The sequence below is a fragment of the Pelmatolapia mariae genome, linkage group LG20 (assembly GCF_036321145.2).
Source record: "Pelmatolapia mariae isolate MD_Pm_ZW linkage group LG20, Pm_UMD_F_2, whole genome shotgun sequence".
NCBI classification, from domain to species: domain Eukaryota; kingdom Metazoa; phylum Chordata; class Actinopteri; order Cichliformes; family Cichlidae; genus Pelmatolapia; species Pelmatolapia mariae.
The window spans coordinates 6,580,284-6,607,750 of NC_086244.1; the positions used below are offsets into that span (position 1 = coordinate 6,580,284).

The 27,467-nt window shown below is 42.5% G+C and overlaps 1 protein-coding gene across 2 annotated transcripts; it reads left to right on the forward strand.

Moving 5' to 3' along the window:
- The first annotated feature begins 307 nt into the window (after positions 1-307).
- Positions 308-25,800, forward strand: lima1a (LIM domain and actin binding 1a). 2 transcript variants are annotated; one of them, XM_063464016.1, is made up of 11 exons: positions 308-477; positions 2,749-2,935; positions 5,123-5,168; positions 9,537-9,956; positions 19,351-19,408; positions 21,372-21,466; positions 22,473-22,538; positions 22,661-22,712; positions 22,913-22,977; positions 23,164-23,297; positions 23,690-25,800. In XM_063464016.1, the coding sequence occupies exons 2-11, from the start codon at positions 2,811-2,813 to the stop codon at positions 24,750-24,752; spliced, it is 2,124 nt and encodes a 707-aa protein (XP_063320086.1). In that variant the 5' UTR covers positions 308-477; positions 2,749-2,810; the 3' UTR covers positions 24,753-25,800. The 2 variants fall into 2 exon arrangements, with proteins under 2 accessions (XP_063320086.1, XP_063320087.1); XM_063464017.1 differs by lacking the exon at positions 308-477 and having other exon boundaries at positions 2,679-2,935.
- The last annotated feature ends 1,667 nt before the right edge of the window (positions 25,801-27,467 follow it).

The following is a 27,467-nucleotide window of genomic DNA, read 5'->3' on the forward strand; positions in this document are numbered from 1 at the left end:
TTTTTTTTTTTTTTTTTTTTGCTCCATACTCCTTTTCCTCCTCAGTGAAGTCGGCGAGTAATGTGAATGAGTCACATCCTCTAACGTCTTGACCCTGTGAGAAAGTGGGCAGCCAGGAGTCACTCAGATTCCAGGAATCCAGTGTGGGAATCCCCCCCCTGCTCCCCCTCCTCCCTCCAGCTTGTCTGCCTTGTCGTTCGACCCACAGCCTTGTTAGTTTCACATGCCTTTAGTTTGCTTTATACTGCCATTGACACAGTGCTGCTGATCAGCAGGGGAGGGGAAGCTCATACCTGCCAGGTGGAAGTGAATCCTGCTTCTTATTGGCTGAGAGGCGTTAAATAGGAGTGGTTAGTCTCCTCCTACTTCCCTTTCTTTTCAAAAGCACGAATGAAAGCAGCTGGGAAGTGAAAAGAGAAGGAAATTTTCAAGCAGTGGACTTCTGAAACAGCTGGGTCAAAACGCAGACAGTCACAGGTTGGTGGTTTTATTTTAAAACTCTTTAAAACTTTTTTTGTTCTAAAGTTTTCTACAATTTTAGGAAAGAAAATGCCAGATTAAACTGTCAACTCTCTGTATCAAATTTAAAGGCGAGCATCACTGTGGTCTTTGTACTTGTGAAGTTTAAGGTCAGACATCCGACCCCCCTTCTTCTCAGTTTAACTCTGTTGTTCTTTTTTTCTCAACTGTTTTTATTGCTAAAGTTCAGCTTTGCATGGGCCGCCTCTGTTTTACAAGCTGCTTTGTTTGTCATCTGGCAGCAGCAGTGGTGACCTGAAATGCTCTGGAGTGGCTATCGCCCCTCATTTGTATTTTAGCAGGGAGCGTTGTGATCACATGATGTGACTGCAGCATCAGGCTAGACTAAATCCAGTGGTTTAACATTTGACTGTTATCACCTCAGTAGGGTGATGGGGTGCTGCTTTTGGACTGTTCTGTTGGGTGTCTTTGAGTTTTAAAGTCACTGCTGGGCGAAACATGACATTTAAAGACATCAGGTTGATTAACCTGGAATAGTCGTCCTCGCTTTTCTGACTTTTTAATGTAGTACTGTGGAATTTAAAATAGGTTATTGTTTCAGTGTATTCATTCAGAAGCCTAAATCTCCTCACACCAGACTGTGCCAAGGTTAGATCAGAGAATTATAATCAAAGTTACTGGAAATTCACTTAATCATCAATGTTTTTTTTTCTTTTGTCAGTTTAATAAATCTCCTTTTTTCATTACTGTGATTTTAATATTGACCAAAATCAATGTGATTGGTGTGTTTTTGCCATATTTAAGCTGCCCTACATTTTATTAATTTCATTTATGTAACATTTTTATTTTGGTTTAATTATTAATCTGATTAATCTAATTAATCTGTTAATATTAACATAACATCTGGCCTTGAATCATTAAATTTGGGAAAGTTCTTAGTTTATAATGACTGGGGAAATGAAACAAGTGATTCTAAATAGGAAGCAACAGTTGACTAATTTTTTTGGTAATGATGTCACAAGTTTGATGGTTTGAACCTAAATGGGTTTTTGGATGACTGGAAACGATGCAAGCGGTATAGGTATTATGGGGTGGGCCAGGCATGACCCAAGCAGTCACTGCTGAATTCTGACAGGTTTTTAAATCTAAGCTGCATGATTTGGGAATGAAAATGATAATTACCTGCATCCCATTGTAGCAGCTTGGAGCACCTGCACCAGTTGTAGCAGCAGGAGGACAGTGATGGAGTCGAACCAACTCCTGACTTCATTATATATGCGTCTACAACTAAAAAGGGCTTCAGTTTTCTTTCACTTGGAACTTGTAAAACAAATTTGGTATGAACTTCTCGTGCATTTATGTATTTATGCTGGTTCATAATGTGGTTTCAGAGAGGTTGTTTGTGTTTGTCTGTAAAGGTGGTACCATTTACCTCTAATTTATTTTATTGTCTTTTATAGTGAGTTGAGCCTAGTGTCCCCTAGTGTTTATATACAAATCCCAACAAATGCTTAACAATTCCAGTTTCACTCAAGAGTGTTGCAGTAATGCACAAACCTTTCCTAATATGGCAACATCCCACTATAGTCCACCTGTTGAGTGACGTAGAGACCTCCAGGGCGCCTGCGTCACCGGTCTCATTGTTTCATTCATCCAGAGCATGGATAGCTCTCGGATGACGGTTATTAGCGGTGAGGTGCTGTTACAGCTGCATGTAGTCACATGCCCGCAGCCTTTAGGCTGTGATGTTGCAGAAGAGGCAGACAGGTGGAGACGTGTGTGTCTGTGTTTCCTGTGAAAGGCAGAGTGTATACAAGAGGTTTTTTGTGTATTGCAGGCGTATCGGTTGTTTTTTGTCTGCTGGTAGTCGCCCCTGGCGTTCAGTCAGAGCAGGGAACAGATGGTCAATGGCTGTGTGACGCGGTCTATTGACTTTCTGACTCAGATGCAGAGGCTGCTCCGTGCTGCAGTGGTAAAGTGGACCAACTGTGCAGTGTGACAAAATATTGATTCTCTGTGAAGTTTTACACATGAACAAACTGCTTCCCTTGATATAAAAGCCTGTATTTAAATGCTCAGGCCCAGACTGTTTTTAGCACCATGAGATGAATGTCATAAAAATTTGAATGCACAGGAAGGGTGTTCCTCTGAGCTTGATTTAGAGTGGCAAAAGGAAGCAAAGCTGGCACCAGACGACATGCTCGTTTGCCTTAGCTCAGTGTTTAATTGGCTGAAGGTGCTCCTTCTATTTGTGTCCCCTCCTCTCAGAGGTACGACTTGTGTTCCTGGAAAGCTGACAGGCAGACCGATCACTCAGACCTACAGCAAACATGGCCTCCGTTGCACCGTTCAGCCGCAGGCAGTGGGCATCCCAGTCGCTCAGGGTCACCGCCAAAGAGCTGTCCATCGTCTCTGCCCGGGGTAAAAACACCGCCATCGCAGAGCGCTTCTCCAAGTAAGTCCAACCTTAAGTTTAATAATTTACCAGCAGCCACTCAGCAGATCTGTCATGACTTTTTACACTTCAGAGTTTTCTGCTCTCGTTCTGAGCACAAATTAGGTCATAGGTTTCCTCTCAACATTTTCTTGCCATTCAGCTTTTCTCAGTTTCCCGTTTTCTTGAAAGATGTGACTATCACATTGTCGACCTTCAACGAATTGCTCCAGTTTGACTCATCCTGTCTGGTTTTCAGACTTTACAGAGTGAAACAGGAGCAGATTCTTTATGGAGGCCCCTCACCATTCAGGGCATCCCCCTTTAACACATATCAAGTGACTAACTTGGAAACTGAGACAATGCACGGTAGTTGATCAACTTGACCACTAGGTGATAGTAGTAGTCTGTCAGTGGGTGGGGAATATGCAGGTTTTTGTGTTTTTCTTCCTGATTAACATTAATGGTGTATTTAACACTTATACTTACTATGCACAAAAACAAACTTTTAAACCACTGAAGTCTGCAGCCCTCTCACATCTAAAGACAGGAGACCTTGCAGGGTCACTCTTTACGACAACCTCCTGAGATGGTTTCCCATCATGCTACTGGTGTAAATTTACATGAAGAAAACTGCTGATCAGCTGAAATGGAAGAAGCTTTTGGTTAGAGCTGCCCTTTGTGTGTGTGCAGTGGGTCAAAAGAAAAAGAAGACACTGTAGACTGTGGACACAGATCAGATAAGGAAGTGAGTGCATTTACCAGTTGTTGACAATCTTCATGCGAATGAACTTCACTATTTGCAAGAGCCATGACGACAAAAATGAAAATAATCAGGGGTTGGCAGGTAAGGGAAACCTGAGATCTGCTCTGCAGCAGGCGGAGGAGACCCACTTGGAAAGAAGTCCACCACCTGCCTCGATTTGAAAACAAAAGTTCATATTACATGAGCTATCATATTATCTTGGCAGCTGGAAATGAAGAATGTCATCCAAATTAATTCTGTGGTGGGATTATCATTTCTTCATAAATGTTTGCAGGGTCTCATTTTTTTCCTTACCAAGTAGGAGTGGAAAAAACAAACCAACAAACCAAATGTAAAATCTAGTCTTTAGGTTCTGTTAGCAAAACTTAAACATTCAGTGCAGGGCTCAAGAGTTGGTCTTTAAAGCTACCTGTTGTCCTCATTGATTAGATACAATGTCTCTTTTTGCTGTTGGCTCTGTGCAGAAATAACATCTGGCTTATTAGTGTTAATGTTTCCTCAGCACAGCTGAGAGGCTTTGAGCCAAACTTAATTTGGACTCACTGTCCCAAACATGATTTTTGTCTCTGGGTAAAAACACCTGTGAAGGACAGCAGTGGTTCAGCTATGAACTGGCCGTGTTTGTTGTCAGTTTGGGGCTAAAATGTGTGGTACAGCCGGTCTGAGGCTGAAGACCTGAAGTACTGAACAATAAAAAGTGTCCACTGTGGAGAATTTTGTATTTTTCATACCACATTTATTCATATTTGATGTTTTTTATTTGAACTTTCCTGGCGAAATCCACTGCCACTGTCTTCCCTGTTCTAGCCCGCTTGTCAACAAATCAACTTTCACCTGACACACACGGGAAATGAGAAATTTAGCAGAACGAGTCACTTGTTAAAACTTGTAAACCTCTCAGCAGCAGACACATTAATATAAGACAGAAATTAAGGACCACAATTCCCTTTGTTTAACAGGACAAATGATGAGAAGATGGAAATGATTAGTTTCACTAATTGTGTGATGATGTTTGCCCTTTAAAAAGGATTAGTTGTGGGTTATTAATTGATGGCTTATATTAATGTATACAAGTCACATACTTTTTGCTACCATCCAAAGTTGTAAATTCCTGCTGGTTATCGGGGTCTCAGAAACAAAACAGGAAATGAATCTTCAATCAATTAAAATACTTTATCTTAAATAAAACCTGGGCAATAAAATCTGTTTCACTCTGAAACAATGAATCCACTTCCTCTGCGTACTTTTTGCAAGACGACACGTGATGATAGTTTTCCAAACAGTTTTACTTTAACACATTAACTAATTTATTGTTTTTGGAGAGAAGCGGGAACATTTATTTATTTTTCTAATGAATTTCCTGGGAAGCGGTACTGCTTCTTCCTCACTGGCCCTCATCCTCTCAGTTATTGTTTATCTGAAGCAGTTTTTGTCCTCCACAGGTACCAGATGGCAGCAGAAGAGGGCAGCATAGAGAAGAAGAAAACGGTGCGTACATTCAAATTCACTCCTGTATGTCTGTAAAGATTCGCTGCTTCCCAGCGGTGGAGGAAGTGTTTTCTATCATGGCCACAATACTTGGCCTCAAGTTAAATTTCAGAATTAAAAACAAGGTGCTTCACCCTCTCCACCCTAGTAGTCCCTGCACCATAACCACCAGTATCTATTATTAAAACACAGCCTGCTGCCATGTTTAGACCTCAGTACCTATTAATTAATGCTGCTGCTCCTCGTTAACACAGACCCACAGAAGTCGAACTCCATTCAGTGAGTCCAGTATCCCAAATGTGCCACTTTTTAAATCTGAAAAGCTTCGACACTTTCTATTTTTAATTCACAGAGGGGAAAACATCACCCATCAGCAGCATCTCATTCCCCCATATTCATACGAGTATAAACTGTAGATAAACTACTGCGTAGACCCACATGCTCTGCTGCCAAACATCTTTTCTTAACATTTTCCCAAAAACTATGTGGACATGCAGAGACCAAACCCTCGTTCTTTCTCAAAATTTGGAGTTCAGTGACCTCACTTGTCTTCCTCTCCATTTGCTCTTTGTTTACTCTGTTTCTGTGTGGAAATCTCGACTGTAGTAATGTGACTCATTCTGAAAGCTGATTAAAAGCCTTATTAAGGGAACTCCAGCTGTCAGCTAATAACAGAGCAGTTGAAAGGATAATATTTGGCCTTTGAAATGCAGTGTTAAAATATAAACCCTAAACTGCTCTCAGTCTGGCGGAGACTCAAATAACTGCTTGGAGACGTTAATCTTAGAAACATCTCCAGCATGCAGCGAGCTCCAGCAGTGAAATTATTCTGTTATCGCTTTTGGCATCAGCTGTTCTGCAGCACTGATAACAAGGAGCCTCTGTCACACCTGGTCAGCGTGGTGACTCGGCCCCTCTCCACACACGGGAAGCCTTTTCGACACTTTTGTTTCTTTGTTTCTTTTAAATCATTGAAAATGAAGTAAAAAAAAAATAAATTAAAAACCTTCTAAGTAACTCTGACATTTTTTTTTCTTGCAGCATCAAAGGTGTATGTCCCTTTAGTGTAAGGGCATTTTCTGTAGTGGTGGATGTGAACCAAATATTGTTTCTGTTAATTTTATTATCTGCAGTTTTTACATGCTTTCTCACAAACGCACACGTGTTGTAGTAGTAGTACCACACTGGCTGTTCAGACATCACTTACTTCTTCCCCTCTCAGCTGTCTTAGTTGGCCTGATAACATTTTCCCGCTCGGCTTTGATGCTGCTGTCGTCATGATTTGTCACTACATAAATAAAATGGAATTAAACTAGGCTTCTGATTGGCCAACATTTCTGTAAAGTTGGTTAAATCATCACCTGTTGCTTTGTCATTTTGTTTAGATGTGGATGGAGATATTTTTCACAATGTATCCTTGTAGGTGGGATGTTTTTTAGAAAGTAAAGTGGAAAACACAGATGTAACTGTGGATGTAGCTTCAGGTTAGGATGGTAAACGGGCGGCGTTATACGCCGGTCACTCTTTGCTTTAATTTGGTTATGAAGTAAACTCAAAGGCACATTAAATATCAAATCAGAGCCACTTTTTACAGCCGGTATCACAGCTACTGTGCATATCATGTGGATTAGTTCTGCAAGACTTTGGTTTGAGCTGCCTGGTCTTTTTTTTCTGTTTTTGTTTTAAAGTTCTTGTAAACTGTATCAGAAAAGTGGATCCAACTACATGGTCACTATTTTAGGGCCACGACTGTGAAACTGCTTTATAACTACGTGCAGCCAGAAGATATAGATAAGCAAAGTTTTCTTGTTGATCCTCATCAATACAAAGAAAACTCTGCTGCCTTTAAAACCTTAGACCTTCCTGTGCGATGAGGTCCAGAGAAGTGATCGGTCAGTAGGTGGTGGGTTTTGCTGATCTCCTCTCTCACACCTTCCTAACCCTGAAAACTTGAGCTTAAACCTGAAGTTGCCTTGTAAAACCCAAACCCCGCCCCCTCTCCCTGGTATTTTCTACCAGGTTGCACAACATCTCATCATTAAAGACAATCTTGCATTCCTTCCCCACGTCAAACTTCTCAGGGTGTCAAATCTGTTGTTGTTGTTCGTGTAAATGCTGAATGGCAGTTCTGTCGAATTTCTCTGGCAATCCCTCATTTCCTGAGAGGTAGACTGAAGCTAAAGGTGTTCCTATCAAATCCAATCTCTAAACTAAACATCAGATGTAGATCCCAGCCCGGGAGGCTTATCAGGAGATTGGTATTTATCCAGGTTTAGTCTCTGTGCAGTTCTTTGTGAAAGTTTTTTATTTTTTTTTAAGGTTTCCACCTCCCTCCCCTTTACCTTTTTCACATTTCCTGTCTTTATTTTCCCTCCTCTCCCTCACTGACTGTCTGTTTCTGATTTTCTCTCCCTCCTTCCTTACCTCCCCGCCCCCTCACCCTTCGCCCCCTTCACTCCCTCTCCTTCCTTCCCTCCTTCCTTTCCTCTGTGTCGTAGAAGGGGGGGTGGGCTAGTTGCTTCATTCTGATCACTTCTCAAGCCTCTCACATCTGGGACAGCTTGTAGCACTTCCAGCCGGTCAGCAGACACCAGCACACACACTTTCACAGCGTTTTCAACTGGACAGCGAGGTCGTCTGCCTCACGCTCAGGTTTTTGATACACACACACACACACACACGCGCACACAAAAGGAAAAAAGTTTTTCTAGCTTTCTTTTCAGCTCCAGGTTTATAGATGCGCATGCAGAGCAGCTCACGGCTCTTTTGTCTTTCATGCAGGACTTCCTGTTTCCTTTTCATGTCTTTTCCTTTTGTTACCTAGCTCAGACTGTGCACACTCTGTTTGCAGGAATGCAAACATGTAGTTTAATGTCAGTGCAGATGCTGTTTGATTTAGTTTAAATGTTTTTAGCGTCATTCAGAAATCGGAGAGTCAAAGTGGCGTGTGTCCAGCATTGATGGAATTTATTGACTAAACTAAAAACAGACTGAGAGAGCAGCTAGCATCCCTCAGTGGGAGTCTCCTCTGCCAGAGCCTCAGAAATTGTGAGTCATCATAGTTTGTTGTGTGATTGTTTGTGTGGTTGGCAGTAAAAATGAGGGTTATCTTCTCTGTGGTCTCTGCTGTGTTTGAATTCTTCACCCAGCAACCTTTTCATGTCATTGCATGCTGCACATCTGCACGCTATACAAAACTAGAGCTGGTTAACTCTCAAAGTTAACCAGCAAGGCACGGATGGAAGGTTTTGTGAAATGTATGCATGCAGACTTTAATTAGATTGCACTGTAATGTTTTGCAGTGAACCATGGAGTATTAAGATTTACTGCTGCAAAAGCCTAAAGGCAGATACTTGGTGCCCAAAGTGATGATAAAAACGTCTCAAATGACAGATAAGAGCTGGACTAACTCGTGTTTAGAACAACCTTCATAGATAAACGAGAAGGCATCTGAGTCATAAATGACCAAAACAACAGAAAGTCCAGCAGAGTGTGTGCCGGACATGTTTTACAGTTACAGTCGGGTCAGTCCCAGGTTCTTGTAGTTCTTGTATCTCTTTATCCTCGTGCGTTAAAGTCCACATCATTGGGTGATTTATTTACTGAGTGGAAACATTTTTATTGGTAATTCATTTTAAGCAGACACTCAACAGGTTTTCTGATTCGAGATTCTTATCATATAGTCTATATTTGTTTTTAAAATAAAATAAAAATATAAATATAATAATATAAATTTTTACTTTTTATGCTTAAATCAGTTTTTTAGGCTCTTGTGGCCTGGAGGGTTAAAGCCAAACTCGTCAGGTGATTTAACAGTTGATTAATTTGCACAGACATCAGACGTATTCTCCGTGTACTCCCTCTAAAAAATGTGATGCTACACTTGTTTTGAATGGTTATCTGGACAAAAATAAGACTTGAAGCTTACCATCAGATGACTTTTTTTCCAGGACTTTCTTACAATAACAGAAAGCTGCACTTGCACTGCAGCGCATTACAGAGTTGTGCATCTGACCCACATCGAGTTGTCTTTTCAGATATGAATCTTTTCTTGTTTCCTGACACAAAAACAAAATATGACAGTTGAAATGGTTTTGGATGTATATTCAGAAATGCTCTGTATTGTTTGGAAATATATTTCAGTCTTTGCATATCCAATATTTTTATGTCCTTATCATCTTTGTTTTTTGAGGATGGGAGGAAAATGAACCTAGATGATGTTAATTAAATTGACATTGAGATAAAATGGGATTAATCAGGCTTGTGACAGAGAATCTTAAGATTTATTGAAACTAACAGTTATAAAACTGTTTTACCTTTGATGCTGCAGAGGTAAAACATTTAGCTGAGTGACTGTTTCCTGTTCAGGTTGTGGAAGCTCTACCCTCGACACTGTGTGGAGGGAACCTGAGTGTTTTAAAGAAACGCTGGGAGCAGCAGCAGCAGGAGGAACCGCCATCCATCCAGAGACACCAATCTCAGGCCCCTCGGACTCCAGTCGGCACGTTACCAGGCTCCAGATCTGCACCCTCATCCCAAATCAAGCTTCAGCCAGACACCCTAAAAACTACAGTACTCTCACAGGACCAGGATACAGAGATCCAGGTTCACAGAGTAACCAGAGAGACCAGCCAGGACATGACGGACATGGAGGCGAAGCCCAGCAGAGATTCAGAGGAGCAGGAGGGAGTGGCGGCATCAGCAGGCGAAGTGCCCGAGTGCGAGAAGCCCAGCATCCCCCTCAACAGCCTCAAGATGATGTTCGAGAAAGGAGAGAGCCCAGAAAAGGCAAGTACTGCTTCTCAGTGAGTTTGCCCTCATTTCAACTTTTAGGCGTTTCTGTTTCAGTGAAATATATTTTTATATTCAGTCTTAATATAGAAACTTTTTATTCCACAGCTTACTCTACTTACAATCTTCATGAGTAGCTAGTTTAGCTTAGTGTGCCTACCTCTGATGAAGCATCATACATTAGAATGAATCAGAAATTGAGAAGATAAGTTGGTAGTCTGGACTTCCTAAAACTAAAGTGTCCACTTGTTCTCAAAGAAGTCGGATCCCCCCCAGTGCCGTCATGCTGATAGTCACATGGTGTAGCCCCACTTCACATCCTCCTCCTTTAAAAAAAAAACACACACACTCAGCTGACTCGCACATTTCTCTCTGCAAGGATCCCTAAGAGATCTCGGCTTCATGCTCCCCGAGGCAGCTAATTGTTGTTTGTGGAGCATAAAAGTCGAGGAATTTGACGTCCAGTCATGCATCAGCTCAAGGCGCGTAAAATGTAAAGTGCTCGTACTCCAAAGTGTGACACATTAACAAGAGCCACGCTGTGTTTCCTCAATAGAGAGCGACCATTTTATGGCCTGAAAAGTCATTAGGAGCCACTGTGAGGCTTTCAGAGGCGGACTGATGAGTCCGTACTCAATGTGCTTTACAGATTTAAATTTGGGGTTTAGCCTTCAACTACTGTGACCTCCCAGTTATGTAAATGTAAAAATACTGAAATAAACATGACCACTTATAAATACACCAGCAATAATAAAAGTAATAGTTAGAAATTCTAAAATACAAATGCTAAAAAAAGACAAAAACTGGCTAAAATAATAAAAATACTAATATAACAAAAACACTTCCAGTTAAAGGGCTCATTACAAACTGGAACTGTAATTAAAAATGTGGTGATTAGACACTAAATATGGAAAAAACTTCATATGTGTGAGCTAATGAGTGCTTTAATAGTGGTGAGTTAAATATTTAAGACATGACCACATAATATTTATTAATAAAGATGTGGAAATGAAAGCATGTATGACCTTCTCAAGAACACCACTAGAAAGGGAGGAAAAAATGCATTTCATTTAGACACGGTATGATTAAACAGCTTATTTGGAAATAAAAGCTGTGTCCAGCTCCCGGGGGGCAAATACACCAGGACATAGGAAATTCTGAGACATCTGGCTCTAAATATCAGAGAGATGAGATAAGATTTGATTTAGATTGCTGGGAAAATAAGTGAGTCATCAGCATAACAATAAAATGGGCGTTCTGTTTTTTTCTGACAATGGGACCCAGTGAAAGACGTGTGCTCTGCAGTTCTTCTCAGTCCTACAAAATCAACAACTCGACTTACTGTTGATTCACTTTCACTCAGTTTTGACAGAGGTTCAATGTTTTTATTATTAAATTTGATTGTTTGATGTTTGTGGCGGTCAGGCTCAGTGGGAAGAAGAACTCAGTATTTAAAAATGTTACAAATGTATAAATTGTCATCAAAGGATAAACTGTTGACAAAAAGGTGAAAATGGTGAATTTGTTGGCTTTCTTTGGTTTATTTCTGGGCAGTCATCTTGGTTACCCCAAGAGGCTTGGTTCTTCCCGAGGTTTCTTCCAGTTTTTCCTTCCCTTTATCTCCATGTGTTTGCTCATTTTTTTGAAGTTTCAGCTTTTGTGTTCATGCTGCTCCCAATATTTGGAGGAGAGGGTGGATGGCTCGGTTTTCAGCTGATGCTAACATGCTTTAAAGCAGCGCGGTCCCCAACCTTTTTTGCGCCACTGCTTATGTCCGAAAATATTTTCATGGACTGGCCTTTAAGAGTAAATACAACAAAATAAAACCAGTACCGGTACCAAAAAAACGAAGATTTATTCCAAACACACGGGAAAAGATCCAGGGAAACAGAGTTGACGATAAAAATTAAAAAAAAAATAAAAAAACCCTGAAAACCATAAATTTCACACCCGAGCCTCAACTCTCGCGGCCTGGTACCTAACGATTCATGGACCGGTACCAGTCCGTGGCCCGGGGGTTGGGGACCGCTGCTTTAAGGTACTTCCATATACTGATTCTAATTCTATTGTGAAATTGGACATTTTATAATGTAGGTCAGTGGGGATGAACTCCAGCTTCAAGTGGCCATTTGAGGAACTGCAGCTTTGGTTTTCAGTCCAGGAAGAGATGAAATTAATATCCAGGTGCCGTTAATACAAATTAATGGCACCTGGATATTAAGGTCTTAATGTGGCACAGAGGAGTAAGACGCACAGATAATGCAGAGCAGGACTGACTCTCTCAGTTTTGGTTTAAAAGAGTCTGATTCTTCATGGAAACTTTTTTTTTTTTTTTGTTAACAAAGGACAAAGAAGGGGTTGTAATGAAACATGGGATGAAGAAACGTGCAGTAAAACGTGGCGTTTAAACAAAGACCTCCGCCACTCTCCTCTCCACACCCGCCTCCTATGCGGGCTTTTAAAAAGTGAGATGAAGGAGCACTCTGGGGAGCTGGAGGGAAGGAGTCTTTTTATTGCTTGCTGCATAGTTGTCCTTCCAAAGGAGGGCTTGTTTGGGGAAATCCTCGAGCTGAAATACAGGATCTATACAGTTCTGTAGACACAGTGTCCGGGGCTTGTACAATAGGCTCCACTGTAGGGCCGAGGCCGGGCTCTCTGCTTCTTTGTTGAGCTCCCCTTCACGGGGCAGATGATGTCATGGTGCAGCAGGCTGGCAGACTCATGACTGCAGACAGCTGATCTGCGCTCTGAGCCTCGTCAGACAGTCTCCCCCCAAGGCCATCAAAGCTCTCCGCCTCCCCTCCCCACCTCATCAATCATCCTTGTGCTCCACTCTCTGCTCCTCAGCCCTCCGTCCACCTCGCCCCAGTTTTCTCTCTTAACCCTCACTGCCACCCATCAAAGACCTCCACCCTTCTTTTCTTTGAAGTCATGTTATCTCGGATGGCAATTGCTTTGAGGTGGATGGTCTGATACCTCTAATGTCCCCTGGCTTTTTCTCGCACTGTCATGAGCATTTTTATAACAACTACTACTGAATATATTTGGTATGAAATCATGGATTGATGTCAGCAATCACTAGAGCTTTCAACTTTGACCAAAAATGTGTTCTCCGGACACCAAAATGTCAGTTTTGCACTTAAGCATTCAAGTCCAGGTCAAATCATCATAATCTGTCCTTTTACAGTCTTAAAAGTGTTACTTTATTTTTTTTTAAAAGTACATATATTATAAATTTCCACTGTGTGCTGGCTGGCGCTGACATAGGGAAAGTGTAAATGCAACAAAAACTTGGCTGTTCAGCCAAGCGTGACGTGTGGTGTATTTTGCACAGAAAGTGTTTCAAACAAGCAGCAAAGATGAGTAATCCCAATGCTCCTGGACTCGGAAATTCCCCAAATGATAAGACGGCTTATATTGGCAAGTTTGGATTCATTTCGGATAAATCTCAGATCATTATGGAGATGCTAAGCGCTCTTTATCTTGGACCTAACTTTCCTTTGGCTGACCCTATTTGTTTTTAGTACTGCTATACTATTAGCTGAAATTTGATGTTGTTAGGTATGCACATGAGGTGGTCTTCAGCGAAAATGAGTATTTAGTACTTTTTCTGCATAAATTGATGCACGATAAGTTTGTTTTTGCAAATATGGTATTGTGAAGGTCGTCTACCAATCAGATGAGCCGATCAATCACCGACTCCTTCATTCTGCATGCTGAAGTTTTCTTGGGTTAAATACTGACCCCCGAGTTGCCCCTTATGAATCCGTGTGAGTGGATGTTAGAACACTTGGGCGTAGATAAAACCGTGTGCTTTAAGTGCTTAACTCTATAAGTACCACTCCATTTACCAGTAAGTGAGTCTGAATTTAATTAAAACCTGATGCATGTCCTAGCATTCTGCTAATGCAGGCTGATTTTTGTGGAAATTGTCTGCTGCTGCTTGCTTTATGCCTCATATCAAAGGGGTGGATGCCTAATAATAAAATGAAAAAAAATCTCTGCATTTGTCCAACTGTGGACACACATTAGCAAAAAATATCACCATTGTGTGAATAACTAGGAGTCCTAGATGGTGTAACAGACAGACGTAGCTTTGGGATCTGACAAATGAAGCCAGTGTGGAATTGCTTTCATTATTTTTATTTAACCCTCGTAAATATTTTCCTGATGATTTTATGGGCTTGGTCACTAGTTTTGAGTCTGAGATTTAATTAGCCAATATGTGACATCACTGTGTTTCCACCTATCTTTTATACCATCTTTAGTAACAGAATCAACATTCAGTACCTATAATTTGGGGGATATTTAGGAAGATTTACTCAAAGAAAATCTACTTTCTCCAGCCTCATTTGTCGTCTGTGTGACGCACGTTAGCATCATCACTGTGAGCATGCTCACATTGGCCTCTCTGAGCTAAAAGCTAAACGCACTAACAGAGCGGTAAAGAGTTTCAGTCTGCATTTATTCCTCCAGCTCTTATCTAAACACCCCCCTCTACATCCACTCCCCTCTCTGGGCCGACTCGATGCACTCTGAAATTAATTGACCCTCACCCCTCCTCCCTCCCACACAGCCCAGCTCAGCCCCAGCGCCTCTATCCTCCCTGAGTCACCTCCCTGAGTCACCCCCCTTACTGCACCAGCTGCTGCTTCTCCACCTCCCTCCTGCCCCACATTGCTCCTCTCTGTAGGCCCAAAGCTTTATTCTGGTGACACACTCAAAAAAAAAAAGAAAAAAAAAAGACCATCTGTAAAACCACGGCACACTCCCGTCGTCATCCCCACCTTCATCCGACCACACCCCTCTTTGAGCAGCACCCCCTAGGAACACCTGCTCCTTGTCGCCTCTACTATTCCCACCCACCCTGCCCTCCATCCTCCTCCCCCTCCCCTAAAGCCATCTCCAGAGGGTCCTACCCCACATCTCCCCTGCCATAAGCCACAGTCTGTGCCTCCCCGCTCTGGAGCTGCAGGTCCTGCCGGTGCTGGATTCAAACACACGATCAAACTCCGTGAGAACCTCCTTCCCCTCGGTCTCGCCGCCGACTCCTCATCCTCTGTGGCTTTTTTGTCCTCCCTCTTCATTTGTCTTCGCGAGAGGTAGCTATGACATATGGTGTTTGTGGCTTTCTTTGTTTGGCTCTGAGACAGTCTCCACTTTTACTTTCCCTGCTTGTTATTTTATTGACTTCTGTGTTGGACGAGGATGTTTGCGCAGCAGCTGAAAGGGGCCTTTTAAGGCTTCTCAAAGTCTACTTTATGGACTTTATCAGTAGCTCATTTCAACTGTGTCAGCTCACTTTAAAAACAGTGTTATTGTGTGGCTTGAACTGGGTATATTAACACCTTTAAAGGGTGTTAACTGATGCCGGAGGTGCCTTCCTGCTCTTTGTTTGGGTAAGTCTTAGTGTAAGAAGAAGTCATTGTCTCTGGTAGACTCTGGTGTGTGTGAGGTGGGGTCATGAGGGGAACTGAAGCTCGCTCGGTCTGTCTGTTTAGGAGCTTTAATAGTATCAGGATTAGCATCAGATTCCTTGTCTGGCCCACTGAGCCAGCCTTTCGAGACACAACCTGGCCTCGTATGCTTGTTTACATCCCACTCAACCCCTCACGTACAGACACATGCATGCAAACCAGTCTCGGACCCCCCTCCTCCTCATCCTCCCCTTCGTCCACAAAGCTGCACCTCCGGTCTGTGGAAGCTAATCCACCCAGGGGAATAGATCCATTCTTATGAAGATGACTGTTTCCTTTGTTGTGATTCGTTTCTGTTCTTAACGCCCCACTTAGGGCCTGAGTGTTGGTGTGTTTTCCTGTTCACAGCAGATGATTCAGTTTTTTCTTAACCATAATGTGCATTATTAATTATTGAACTCACTCCTGACTCAGACTCTCAGATTGCCCCTTACCCGCCCTCAGATTACATCATCTGTGATGATCTGGTTGTCACTGCTCAGTTTTTAAAGAGGTAGAGGTTAAGCCTAGAGGGTGCGAGCTTTGGAAATCCTGCTTCTTTAAGCTGTTATAATCTTTTTTTTTTTTTTTTTTTTTTTTATTAGAGAGTCATGTGAGTTATTTAATGTGAAGAGAATTATCTGATTTTGCAGTTTCTCTAATTTTGCTGGAGGATTTAACACCTTTCCTATCACCTTTATTTGAACTCTCACCACTTTTTTTTGTAATTGTGACTAGAGATGGAGCGATACCACTTTTTTATGTCCAATACCGATATCATAAATTTGGATATCTGCCGATACCGATATGAATCCGATATAGTGGGGGGTTTTTTTTGGGGGGGGGTTTTTTGTTTGTTTTTTTTTTTTAATCAATAAAACAGTTTTTTTTTTTTTTTTATATCTTGCTGCTTTTTGTATAAGTTCATACTCAAGTTAAACAAAACAAAAAACACTAAAGCTATTCTGTTATACCTGTATGCAAAAAATACACTGCACCCAAAATATTTCATAGTTCAGCAACACTGATCAATCTAATAAACTTAAACCTGCACCATCCTCCCTATTCTGGTATTTTAAAGAGTAAGCAACCTAATAGGGTTCTAAAACGCCCAGCAAAAAAATAAATAAAATAGGGAACCACCCCCACCGTCCACCTCATGATGCTTAATCGACGTAATCAACTTTAATTTGATGCAGTGTGAAAAAAAAAAAAAAAAAAAAAAAATACACAGAAATCAATTATTTTTCAAGAATAATTAAATAGATTCAACATCTTTCTTCAACAGAACTGGAGACTGCACAGATGGTACCTTCCCAAAGGAAAAAGTAGTATAGCTTACTAGGGTATATTAGACTTAATAGTTACTATATACAGTAATGGACTCCTATACATTTTACATCAGATTAAAACTTTGGGTGTAAGATTCAGATAATTATTTATTAAAAGCTAGACATTTTAAATGAGAATAAGAAAGAAAAGTATGTCTTTGTGCCCCCTTTTCCCTGTTCATGCCCTATCGGCCCCCCTGGCTAAACTTTGCTAGATCCGCCCCTGCACAGTTACCAGCCGTCAGCTACGTAGAAAAGGATCCTGGTGTAGAACGTAAATAAATAAATTCTAACAACAGCTTATCAAGCTTAAACGTGCTGCTGTTGTTCAGCCACTGGTTTCCTCTTTCTGGCGCGACGTAGGCAATAAACAAACAAGAGAGACGGACTCGCGACAGAAAAGCCGATCAGCTGATCATTAAGCAGTTTCATGATTGAAGTAGCAGCAGGAGAGGGAGGGAGAGAGAAGAGGCAGTCGCTCCATATATCGGTTGTTAAGCTTAACGTGGGAATGCTTTACAAACATTCAGAGATGAACTTACACACTTGCTTTACTTCTCTCTGGGATAACTTCCTCGGAGATGAAATGCCGATTTGGTAGCAAGGCACACAGCCGCTCTATCACGTGACGCATACTGCTGCGACGTGCTACGGTTATGAGCCGAGTTACGCCGTGTTGCAAGTTTTGTGAGGTGCTTTTTTGATATTTAATGGATCGGATTACATTTTTTATTTCTCGCCGATATCCGATCCAGTAATTTACGTCAGTATCGGACCGATACCGATACGTAATATCGGATCGGTCCATCTCTAATTGTGACATTCTCTGGCACCATTTAGTGAGCAGCAGTTGAACAATGTGAAGGTTTTCCCACAAAAATCTATAAAAGAGTGAACACGAAAGTTTAAAGGATGAGGCTGGACTTTCCCAGTTCAACACTTTTTTTCCCTCTCTCTCAAAAGTAGTGAGTTTGTAGACGCTGTCTCCACTTTTATTTACAGTATAAAGATGAATCACCTCATGTGAAACGTGATCTGATGCTATTAACTTTAGACAGGCTGGACATTTGCACTGAGTTGACCTCAAAAATGAAATTTTCTAATGTGTTTAATGTAAACATCCATCTGGCTCCACGTCACAGGCCGTAGTCTGAGCAGAGATGCTCAGCCTTCCCCCAGGTAGCGCAGTAAGGTATTCCCAAGCCAACTAAAAGACGAAGTTTCTCAAGCATGATATGTGTGTGCTCCGGGGTCTCATCCAAGGTGTGCATGCCAGAAATTCCTCACCTGGGAGTTGTCCAGGAGACATCCTAATGAGAATGAGAATCACCTGAGCCTCATTTCAGTGTGGAGGAGTAGCAGCATTACTAAGCCTTCCTGAACGACTGAGCTCTTCGCCTTATCTCTAAGACTGAACCCAGACGACCTTCTAAGAAAGATCATTTCCACCACTTGTGTCAGTGATCTTATTCTTTCCTTCTACACCCAGTTTGAGGCCATAGATGGTGGGAAAGAGATCGACTGGTAACTTGAAGCGTCATTTCCACGCTCAGCTCTCTTCACCAAAACCGATCACTGCAGACGCTGCACCGACATATTAAAAAAGTCTTTGAAAACCAAAAACTCTTCATTGTGTAGTTTAAGGAACGCATCTGTCATATCAGGAGTTGGAGCACTTTGTTCTAAAACATCTTTACACAAACACAGGTTCACGGTCAGTCTAATTGAAAACTTGTTCTTGTCTTTTCAAAATACGTACAGTTCCCACTCACTGGGGACTAGTTTTCAAACAATAGGCCTCTGTGGCAGGTAACAGATAAGATGTACAGATAACGCTCGTTGGAGGTTTGAACGCTTGTTAAATAAATTCTTCTTTCACCTTCATGCATTTATTTTTTTGAGAAGATAAAGTGGAAATGCATAATGTGTTACACAGATGAGCTTTAACTTGTCTGAAACATACTTTCATCCAGTTTTTCCATGATGTAAGGCCACTCTGCCTCAGCTTTGTTGTGAAATGTTCCTGAGCTCGACTTGCCGAAGCCTGCAGACGCTCCGAGCCTGTCAGGACTCGGGCCGAAGCCAAAATCCTCCTCGTGGCCCCTGCAGCCTAAAGGCTAAATGTGCTGTGCCGCTGTTTGACCCGTTGCGTAAGCCGTACCTTAAATGGCATGAGACGGATGATTTTGTGCCCTGAAGTTTGGGGGAGATGTCCGACTGGGGAATTCCCCACGTTCTGGGCAGATGCTCCTTTGTTATAAAGCAGCAGGTGTTCTTTTCTGCCCTGCAGCAGAGAGGTGATCGGCTTGTTTTTTGGCTGGTGGCTGAGGACAGACGGGGTGTCTTGTCTCAGACACTGAGCTCATAAGGGGATTAAAGTGGTTTGGACTGCACAAACACTACGCCGCTCTTGACCTCTGTGATTCTCTTACCTTTGCATTTCCTCGGTCTCTCTCCGCTTTGATCTTTCTGATGGTTGGGCTTTAGCTTCCAGCCTGTTGGCTCTACCGGGTGAAACATGTGAGCATCAAAAGACTGCATGTGTTTTTATCTCTTTGCCTTATGTCGGTTTGTTTTCTACATCTGTCTGTTTTTGCGTTGCAGGCATCCAGAGAGCAGACAGGCCGAGGAAACACTGGCAGCATGGACCAACTACTAGGAGGTACACGCTTCTCTTTAATGTGCTTTCAGTGTTTTTAGGGGGCAGTCTGTTTGAGAGGTGATCGACAACACAAACCAAATGACCAGATCTAGACGGCAATGGCTGATGTGAAATGAAACTTTTTAGTGTTGCACGTTTCTTATTATGTGCTTTATTCTATCTATGAGCGAGCCTCGCATTTCTTTTTCGATGTGGACAAAATTTAAATGTCATCAAATACCAAAAAGTAAGCGACAGAGTTTTATTATTGGCAGGATGGAAACCTTCTGTAACACACATCTCAGCTGAATGTAAGTCGGTGAATGGCTTCATCTTCAAAAACTGCTGTCAGTGGATAAAAAGACAGCCGTGCGCTACTTCGCACCTCTGCCGAATCTTAAAATATCCTCCACACCACATGCGAATCAGACGGAGACACAGTCATTTCATTGGCTAATGGTTTATGGTTGGTTTAATTTAAAGAGGAAGTGAAACTCTTTGAGATGTAAGAGGCAGCTCATCTTTTTTTTTTTCTTTTTTTTTTTTTTTTTTAATGACAGAGGAGAAACCTGAGAAAACGAGCCCCTGCATGTGACCTTAAAGGGCTCATTTTTAGTAAAACCAGAACCAATGACATAACCTCCTCAGCAGAGTGAAAGCTGCTGACTCTGCAGTCCACTTCAGCTTTATAGAAGCGTGTTGTTGCTGCTCTTCTCATTGCTTAGGTTCATGATTAGCTGTCTTATCAATCTTGTATCTGGCTGCGGTAGAAATAAATAAATAAATACACAGATGATTAATTTCTTAGAATTCAGGTATAAACCAAAAGTGTGGCTCTCTGCTAACAAATTGGTAAACTCTGAGATGATTGTGATAGTTCTGATATTTACTTGTAGCTGAGTAACATAAGCACCAAATAAAAGTAGATGCTTAAGTGGCCTGATGGAGCAACAGCCAATACTTGGATATCTGCTTCCGGGCTTTTTGTTTTGCACATTGTTTGCTGAGCTTAAAGCTTTATTATTGTCAGTAGCTGTTAGGTATCTGGCGCATTTTGGCAAATGCCCTCCCTCTATTTTAATCTCTTTACCTGCATATAATGCAAGCCTGCTCAAATGTACTTTCTAGGCAGAGCAGTTTTGACCAAACAGAATCAAGTAGATCCCTTTGAGTTCTGTTTACAGAGATTATTTTTATTCTTCAGCATAATGCTGTCTGGCTTAAAAAGAGGCTGACTTTAAACAGCTTGTATCAGGAAAATGATGAACTGAAGGTCTGCAGTAAGAGCAGTCAGTTGGTGAATAATACGTCGGTTTTAATGTTTGGAGTCACATTTGAGTCCCCTGATGTGATATAAATGCAGAGTTCAGCCTCTTTTAGCTCAGTTCTGGTCTCCATCAAGCTCAGAGGCAAACGAGGCTTGGTTTTGCTCAGCAGCTTTTGGACTTTGTGCCTTTTTTGGCTGTCATCACAAGAGGCCTCGTGTGTGTATGCCGTCATTTTAACCACATAAAATAAAAACATGAGCGATGGAAAAACAAACGGAAAGACATCTGCTATGTCAAAGGTAAACTGGAGCTCTTCGTTAACGGTGTCAGATTTACAAAGTCTTTGGGATTTTTCTTTACAAAGAGTCTCTTCCTCCTATCTTCCTGGATGGATTACATCCTTCCCCGAAGTGAAAAAGCTCAGAAGTGACGACACGGGCTGCTGTGTAAGCGCTGCGATCAGCCCACTGCTTAAGAGAGCACAGGAAGAGACAAACCCACAGTTTCCCTCCACGCTGCACGCAGCTTCTGACCCCGTGTTCCCGTCATCAGCCTGCATTCACAACGATTAATGAACTGTAACAAAAAAAGTGGCGTCTGCAGGTTACAGCAACCACAGAAAACACTGTTCAGACATGATGTGCGCACTAAAGATGAATTAAAATAGCTGAAGTGTTTGTTAGGCAATAACTTCTCAGTGTTGTGTGTTTTGGCAGATGGAAGTCTCGCCGAGTCCACGCCTCTCCGTGATCGGATGGCCCTCTATCAAGCGGCCATCTCCAAACAGGAAGTCCCTCCCACTTCAGTCAATGTGAGTTTTTTGTGCCTTACTGGAAATTTTTATTAGAAATTTATAAACCAGAAATGAAAGTGAGATTGGGGGAGTATTCATGGTTAGTGAAGTTGAAATAATCCTATTTAATTGTCTTGGAGCTGAATATGGAATAACACAAATCAACCAGAGAATTAAATAAATGTGCCCTTAAAAGATGTGCATACCTTCACATTATAAAATAATTGGGTTAAGTTACAGAGGATGGACATTCACTGGCCTGAGCGAGCCCTGCTGTGAAAAACATGCATCAGCTGTTATCTTTTCCTCAACATGAAACAGGAAATGAATCATGCATGACCTTTGGGTGCATGACGCTTGTAACACGAGCCTATTTATTATTTAGACAGCGCAGTTAAGATTGCAGAATCACACTGCCCGCTGACAAAAAGCCAAAGTATTTCCAAACAAACAGTGTAAATCGGTCTCCGTGGAGCCGAGCTGGGTTGTGAACTCTGTGCCATCACCACCACACCGATGTTCCTGAATTATTCCAGGCCTGAATGGACACCCGTGGGGCAGAGCACTGGGGAATTTTGTATTTTCTGGGATGATTTTTGGAGACAAACTAGCTAATGGAAGTGACTTGAAACAAAATGACTCCTTACATGTGATCCCAGCAAAGATATTTGCATGATTAAGATGCACATGTAGTAATTGTGTTTTTGTGGACCTACTTTTTCCTGGAGTTGTTGTTGCTGTTGACCAGCTGCATTATTGGTCAACAGGCAGTGACGTCTAGAAAAATCCCTGCTCTCTCTGATATAGGTTTAAACATCTGTTTTGTATACTTAAAAATTACTTGGAGCCAAATGGTACATATACCTAAGACACTGCAGTCCCACACAGTGTGCAGTATTGTGGATGCTCTGTTAACAATAACCCTACAGGTGATACCCAGTAGGTTTATCTCCTATGAAGCAGGTGATGCAGACGGCTTATATTCCGTTGTTAACTTCCCGCTCGTCCTTCTTGTTTTGTTCAGGACGATCAGCTGGATGGTTTCAGTGGGAAGCAGAAGGAGAACGTCCCCCCGTGCACTCTGGACATGGTGAGAGTTTAGCCTGAAGGTGTTTTTGTTCCAGTGCTTCAGTTTCAGCTCATCTCGACACATATTTGTCTGAACGTGTGTCAGTTTGTGATGTTTTTTTCACATCTCTTCTCCCATTTCAGAGTCCAGAGTCTGAATCGAACACCAGGAGAGTTTTCACCTCAGAGACCAACGGTAAGTTCTTCAGATAATTCGTGATGTAAAGTTGAAGTGAGGTTCTCACGTCTCTGTATGAGCTGTCTGTCCTTGGCTTTAGTTTGTAATCCTATAAGTGGAAGGGCTTTATCAAATATGCAGATGGCTCCCTCTAGTGTTGGTTCTGCATTACTGCCGTTCTTCATTTTTAAAAAAAACTTTATTTTGCTCTCTCTCAGGCTCAGGACCCGGCACTCCTGCATCCTCCAATCAGAAAGACTCATCCCAGTCAAAGACTCCCAGGGTGAGTCTTCACAACAAACATTTACACCTCTCACACACCTGTGCACCCTACACCCATCTCCACCTCCTTATTTTTATTCTTAGACTTTAACAGAGTAACTTTGGGGAGGTTTGATGGGCTCAGCAGTCATTGTTGGTGTCCATATGTGACTAAAAATGGGGGGAAATCATGTTTATGCGTGTGCAGAACTTCCGTCTGCCGGTGAGGGAGACCTGTGTATCGTGCCTGAAGACGGTCTATCCTCTGGAGAGGCTCGTGGCCAACCAGAACGTTTACCACAGCTCCTGCTTCCGCTGTTCACACTGCAATACCAAACTCAGGTGAGGCCACAGCAGATCGTGTCATACGATACGCCCAGGCAAACATTTACAAAGGATTTTACTGCATTTAAAGCACTTCTGCAGGGTTACTTGGTAGGAAAAAAAACACTCTAAATTAAACTTTATCTCGAGGTCCTGTGCAGCTCTTGTAGTTCCCAGTAATCTAAAGAATTTAAAGACATGTTCTGCTGTTTATTTTGATTCTATTTATTCCATCAAAAATATCCAATAACCTTCTCAAAACTCTGAAAACTCATTTTTCAGAGAGTACCATTTTAACCTGTTATGAACCCAGGACGTTAACAATCTCTTTCAAACCATTCCTGATCAAGACTTTGACTTCTTTTTAGAAGAGGTCTGTTTTCTCTAAACTGTCCTTTGTTTTGGTCTAGTTTGGCGAATTACGCCTCCCTGCACAACAGCGTCTACTGCAAGCCGCACTTCTCCCAGCTCTTCAAGGCCAAAGGAAACTACGACGAGGGCTTCGGGCACCGGCCGCACAAGGAACTTTGGGAGGGCAAAAACGAGAGCGCTGAGGCCTCGCCGACATCTGTAACCAAGCCAACGGCCCAGAGTCCGGCCACACCCTCAGACCAGGAAAGCCCCAGTGTGGAGGACTCACCCTTGGCTAAAGTCAACGTCCTGACGGCCACCATGGAGGCTCTGGGACAAGGTTCCTCAGAGAAGGCTGACAGACCCACAGAGACCCGCAGGCTGAAGATCTCCTGGCCACCAAAAACTGAGCCCGAGGACACGCCCAGCCGCGGTGGAGCCGCCGCCAACACAGAGGTGGTCTCCACGGGTAAACCAATCAGAGCCAAGTGGCCTCCAGAGGAAGACTCCCCATCCACACCCCCAGAGGAAGTCAGGGGCTCACCTGTTCTGCGTCGAAACACCCCCCTGAAGGAGCGCAGCATGCCCTTCACCGCGGCAGCTCAACCTGACAGCCCTTCTGCTCCTGAGCCCAAAAAGCAGAGTGCACCGGTAGAGCGGCAGCCGAGTCCTGAACCCGCCAACATGGACCTCCAGCACGGCGGCCAGTCGTCAGACAGCCAAACCCCCACCGAGGACAGCTGTGTAGATGTGCACACCAGCTCCGGAGAGGAAGAACAGGAAGAGGAGATGAAGAGCGAAGACGCTACAGACCATCATTTCACCACAGAGGAAGATCTCGATGACGCTGCAGGAGGACAAGGTGAAGAGGAGGAGCAGATGGAGGAGGAAGACGGAGGCGTGCTGGAGGAAGACATGCCAGATGCTAAACTTCAGAAGACTCCAACTGAACCGACTGCAGTCTCCTCTCCGGAGGCAGAGGTGGAGGCCAGCCGGTCGTCTCAGGACGTGGGCTTCTGGGACAGCGAGGAAGAGCAGGAGGAGCTGACGGTGGAGGAGCTGATTAAACGTAACCGACACTACGAGGATGAAGAAGAAGAGGAGGAAGAAGGGGACGTATAAAGTGAATTTTCTGCTCTCGGCCAAAACGACGACATCCATGGACGCTTAACTGATCTTCTGCCATTCCTCCTTTTTCAGACAGTTTCTTCTTCTCTTCTTGATATAAAGTTGCTGCCGTGTCCAGAGTGAATTTTATTCGTGCCTCTTTCATGACATTTAGAATAATCAAAAAATTTTTTAAAAGATATTTAAAATGATTCCCCTTTAAATAAATATTTTTAACACAAATGTTATGAGTCACAGAATAGATGTTTTATTTTTTTTTGTGTACACGACTTTTGTAATTTTGTATTTTCATCGGACGCTTCATTATCAAACTGCTGTCATGAGAAACCGACTGCACGGTCTTATTAGACTGCAGCTCAGCTGTGACTGAAGTTTCTGAATTAAGACAAAGTAGAAAATAATGATTTTGGTTTCTTTTTCTCAGAAGAATCCAGCTGTGACTTTTGAGTTCTTGATCCCACAGATGGATGACAGTTAAAGGAAAAACCTACAGCTTTAATGCACCTTGGCATTGACTCAGGTAGCCTAATGGTGAGCGAGTTGAGAGCACGTTCTAAAAAACGCTTGTTCAGAATCTCCCATAGGCGTTCATTTGGCTTGAGATGTGTTGATTGTAAAAGCTGCAGCCTATGAGTAACTTTATTTTCACCCTCAAACCACTGTGAGCCCTCGTGTCCAGGTGGAGGCACTGTCACCCAGAAGAAGACTTCCACCAGGATGGAAATGTTTGAGGTGGACCCAGACTAGCACACAGCCACCTCTCACCGCCTGGGTCAGGTTTTTTTTTTTTCCCTTTAATTTGTCACATATGTAACCATGAACGTATTGAACTGTAAGAGACTAATGATCATTTGTTTCCACTTCTGACGAGTTAAAACTGGACATGATTATTGTAACATTTTAAGCCAGGGGACCAAACAGCCTGACCTGCTACTGTATAAACTGTTAAACTTTGAGTATCTTTTGACATACTGCTTAAGATTGTTTTCGAAAACTGTGATGTACTTTTGTAATTTCGCATTAAAGTTTGGCTGATGTTTAATTTGGTTTCATATTATTCAGACATATCACAGAAATCCTAGTTAGCCTGTTATAGCAACTCAAATTCGCTTGTAATGGCATCTATAAGTGGGAAAGACGAAGCAGTGTCAGAGGCAGATGGGAATGGCTAGAGAAACTCCCCTCCTACCATCTTCTGCATCTGTACCCCAGACCAAAAGCTAAGATCCTAATCATGAAAGAATGACTTCACTAGCCTGAATTAGGAGTTCATTGTCCAGGAAAACTATCACTGAAACACAAAAAAATATATACATACACAAATAAAAAGGGACCACGTTTAGCCCAATCAGAAAGAAGCAGGGTTGTTTCCAGAAAACCACAATATTTCTGCTGCAAGAGTCCACAACACTGATTTAAAAACTGTGGTATTATTTTCATGTTTATGTGCACCTCACACACATTAAATTTGCATGGGGTCTTTTATTTTGAAATCTGACCAGACTCTCCTTGGACCCTCCTCATCTGTTCTTTGCAGCTTGACCTGGCGTCTGTTGGGGGGGGGGGGGGACAAGACCTGGCACCGTTTAAAGTGGTGCAGTGTGAATTGCCACTTCTGGGAAGTGTCTGAAACTCACTGCGGTGGGTCTGGTGGGACTACAAGCGATCTGCTTTAGAGCCATAACGCAGTGCAGCTGCTCCAGGTGCATCCCTGAGGTTACGTGAAAAAGCAGCACGCTACAAGAACTTTTGACAAGTGGTCAAACAAGGAATTTAGACTCTCAAATGAAAGTTTTAATCTAAACTAAAGCAGCAGCGTTATTGCACAAAAGTTCATTATACAGGATCATATGCAGTTATGAGGAAAGTACACCTTACTGCTTCCATTAAGAGTGTAAGTAGCAGTCAGATACTAATCAGTCACTTGATTAACTGATCACCTCTAAAATGTGGAGGTTTTGGCAGTTTGCTCGTCTGGAATATGGAGAAAATCCATCAGCATCCACCTTAAAGTAGTTGTTGCTGTCGGTCTGGGAAAGGCTATAACCAAACAATCTGAAGTTCATCATCCTCTATGCTGAGAAACAAGTGAAAAACATTCAAGACTGCTGTCAATCTTCCCAGGAGCAGAAAACTGAAAAAGCAAAAGCTACAAGTATGGCTGCCAGGAGGAAAAAAAGAACACGGCAGCACGGCTTAGTGGAGACTTCTGGAACAATGCCTCTTTAGAGACCAAAGTGGAGATGTTTGGCCATAATGCTCAGTGCCCATTTGGCAAAAACCAAACATGGCATATCAGCACAAACTCATACCAGCTGTCAGCGCAGCGGTTTGGGCTTGGTTTGCAGCCACAGGACCTGGGCACCTTGCAGTCATCGAGTCGACCATGAACTCCTCTGTGTACCAAAATATTCTAGAGTCGAATGTGAGGAGATCAGTCCAACAGCTAAAGCTGGGCCAAAACGGGGCCGGCAACAGGACAGAGATCCCGAGCACAGCAGCAAACGAACGACTGAAAAAGAAAACGTCAAAATTCCTCCACAACAAGATTCATGTGAGAGCTTCTTTAACAGGAATAAACATTATATTACTGGATTAAATATTACTGATTCATAAACGTGTATATCACTGTAATAATGAAGCTGGAGCTAAAATACTACAACATAATGTTTTAGATTTATATTTCAAATAAGTAATTAAAGCTTTGCA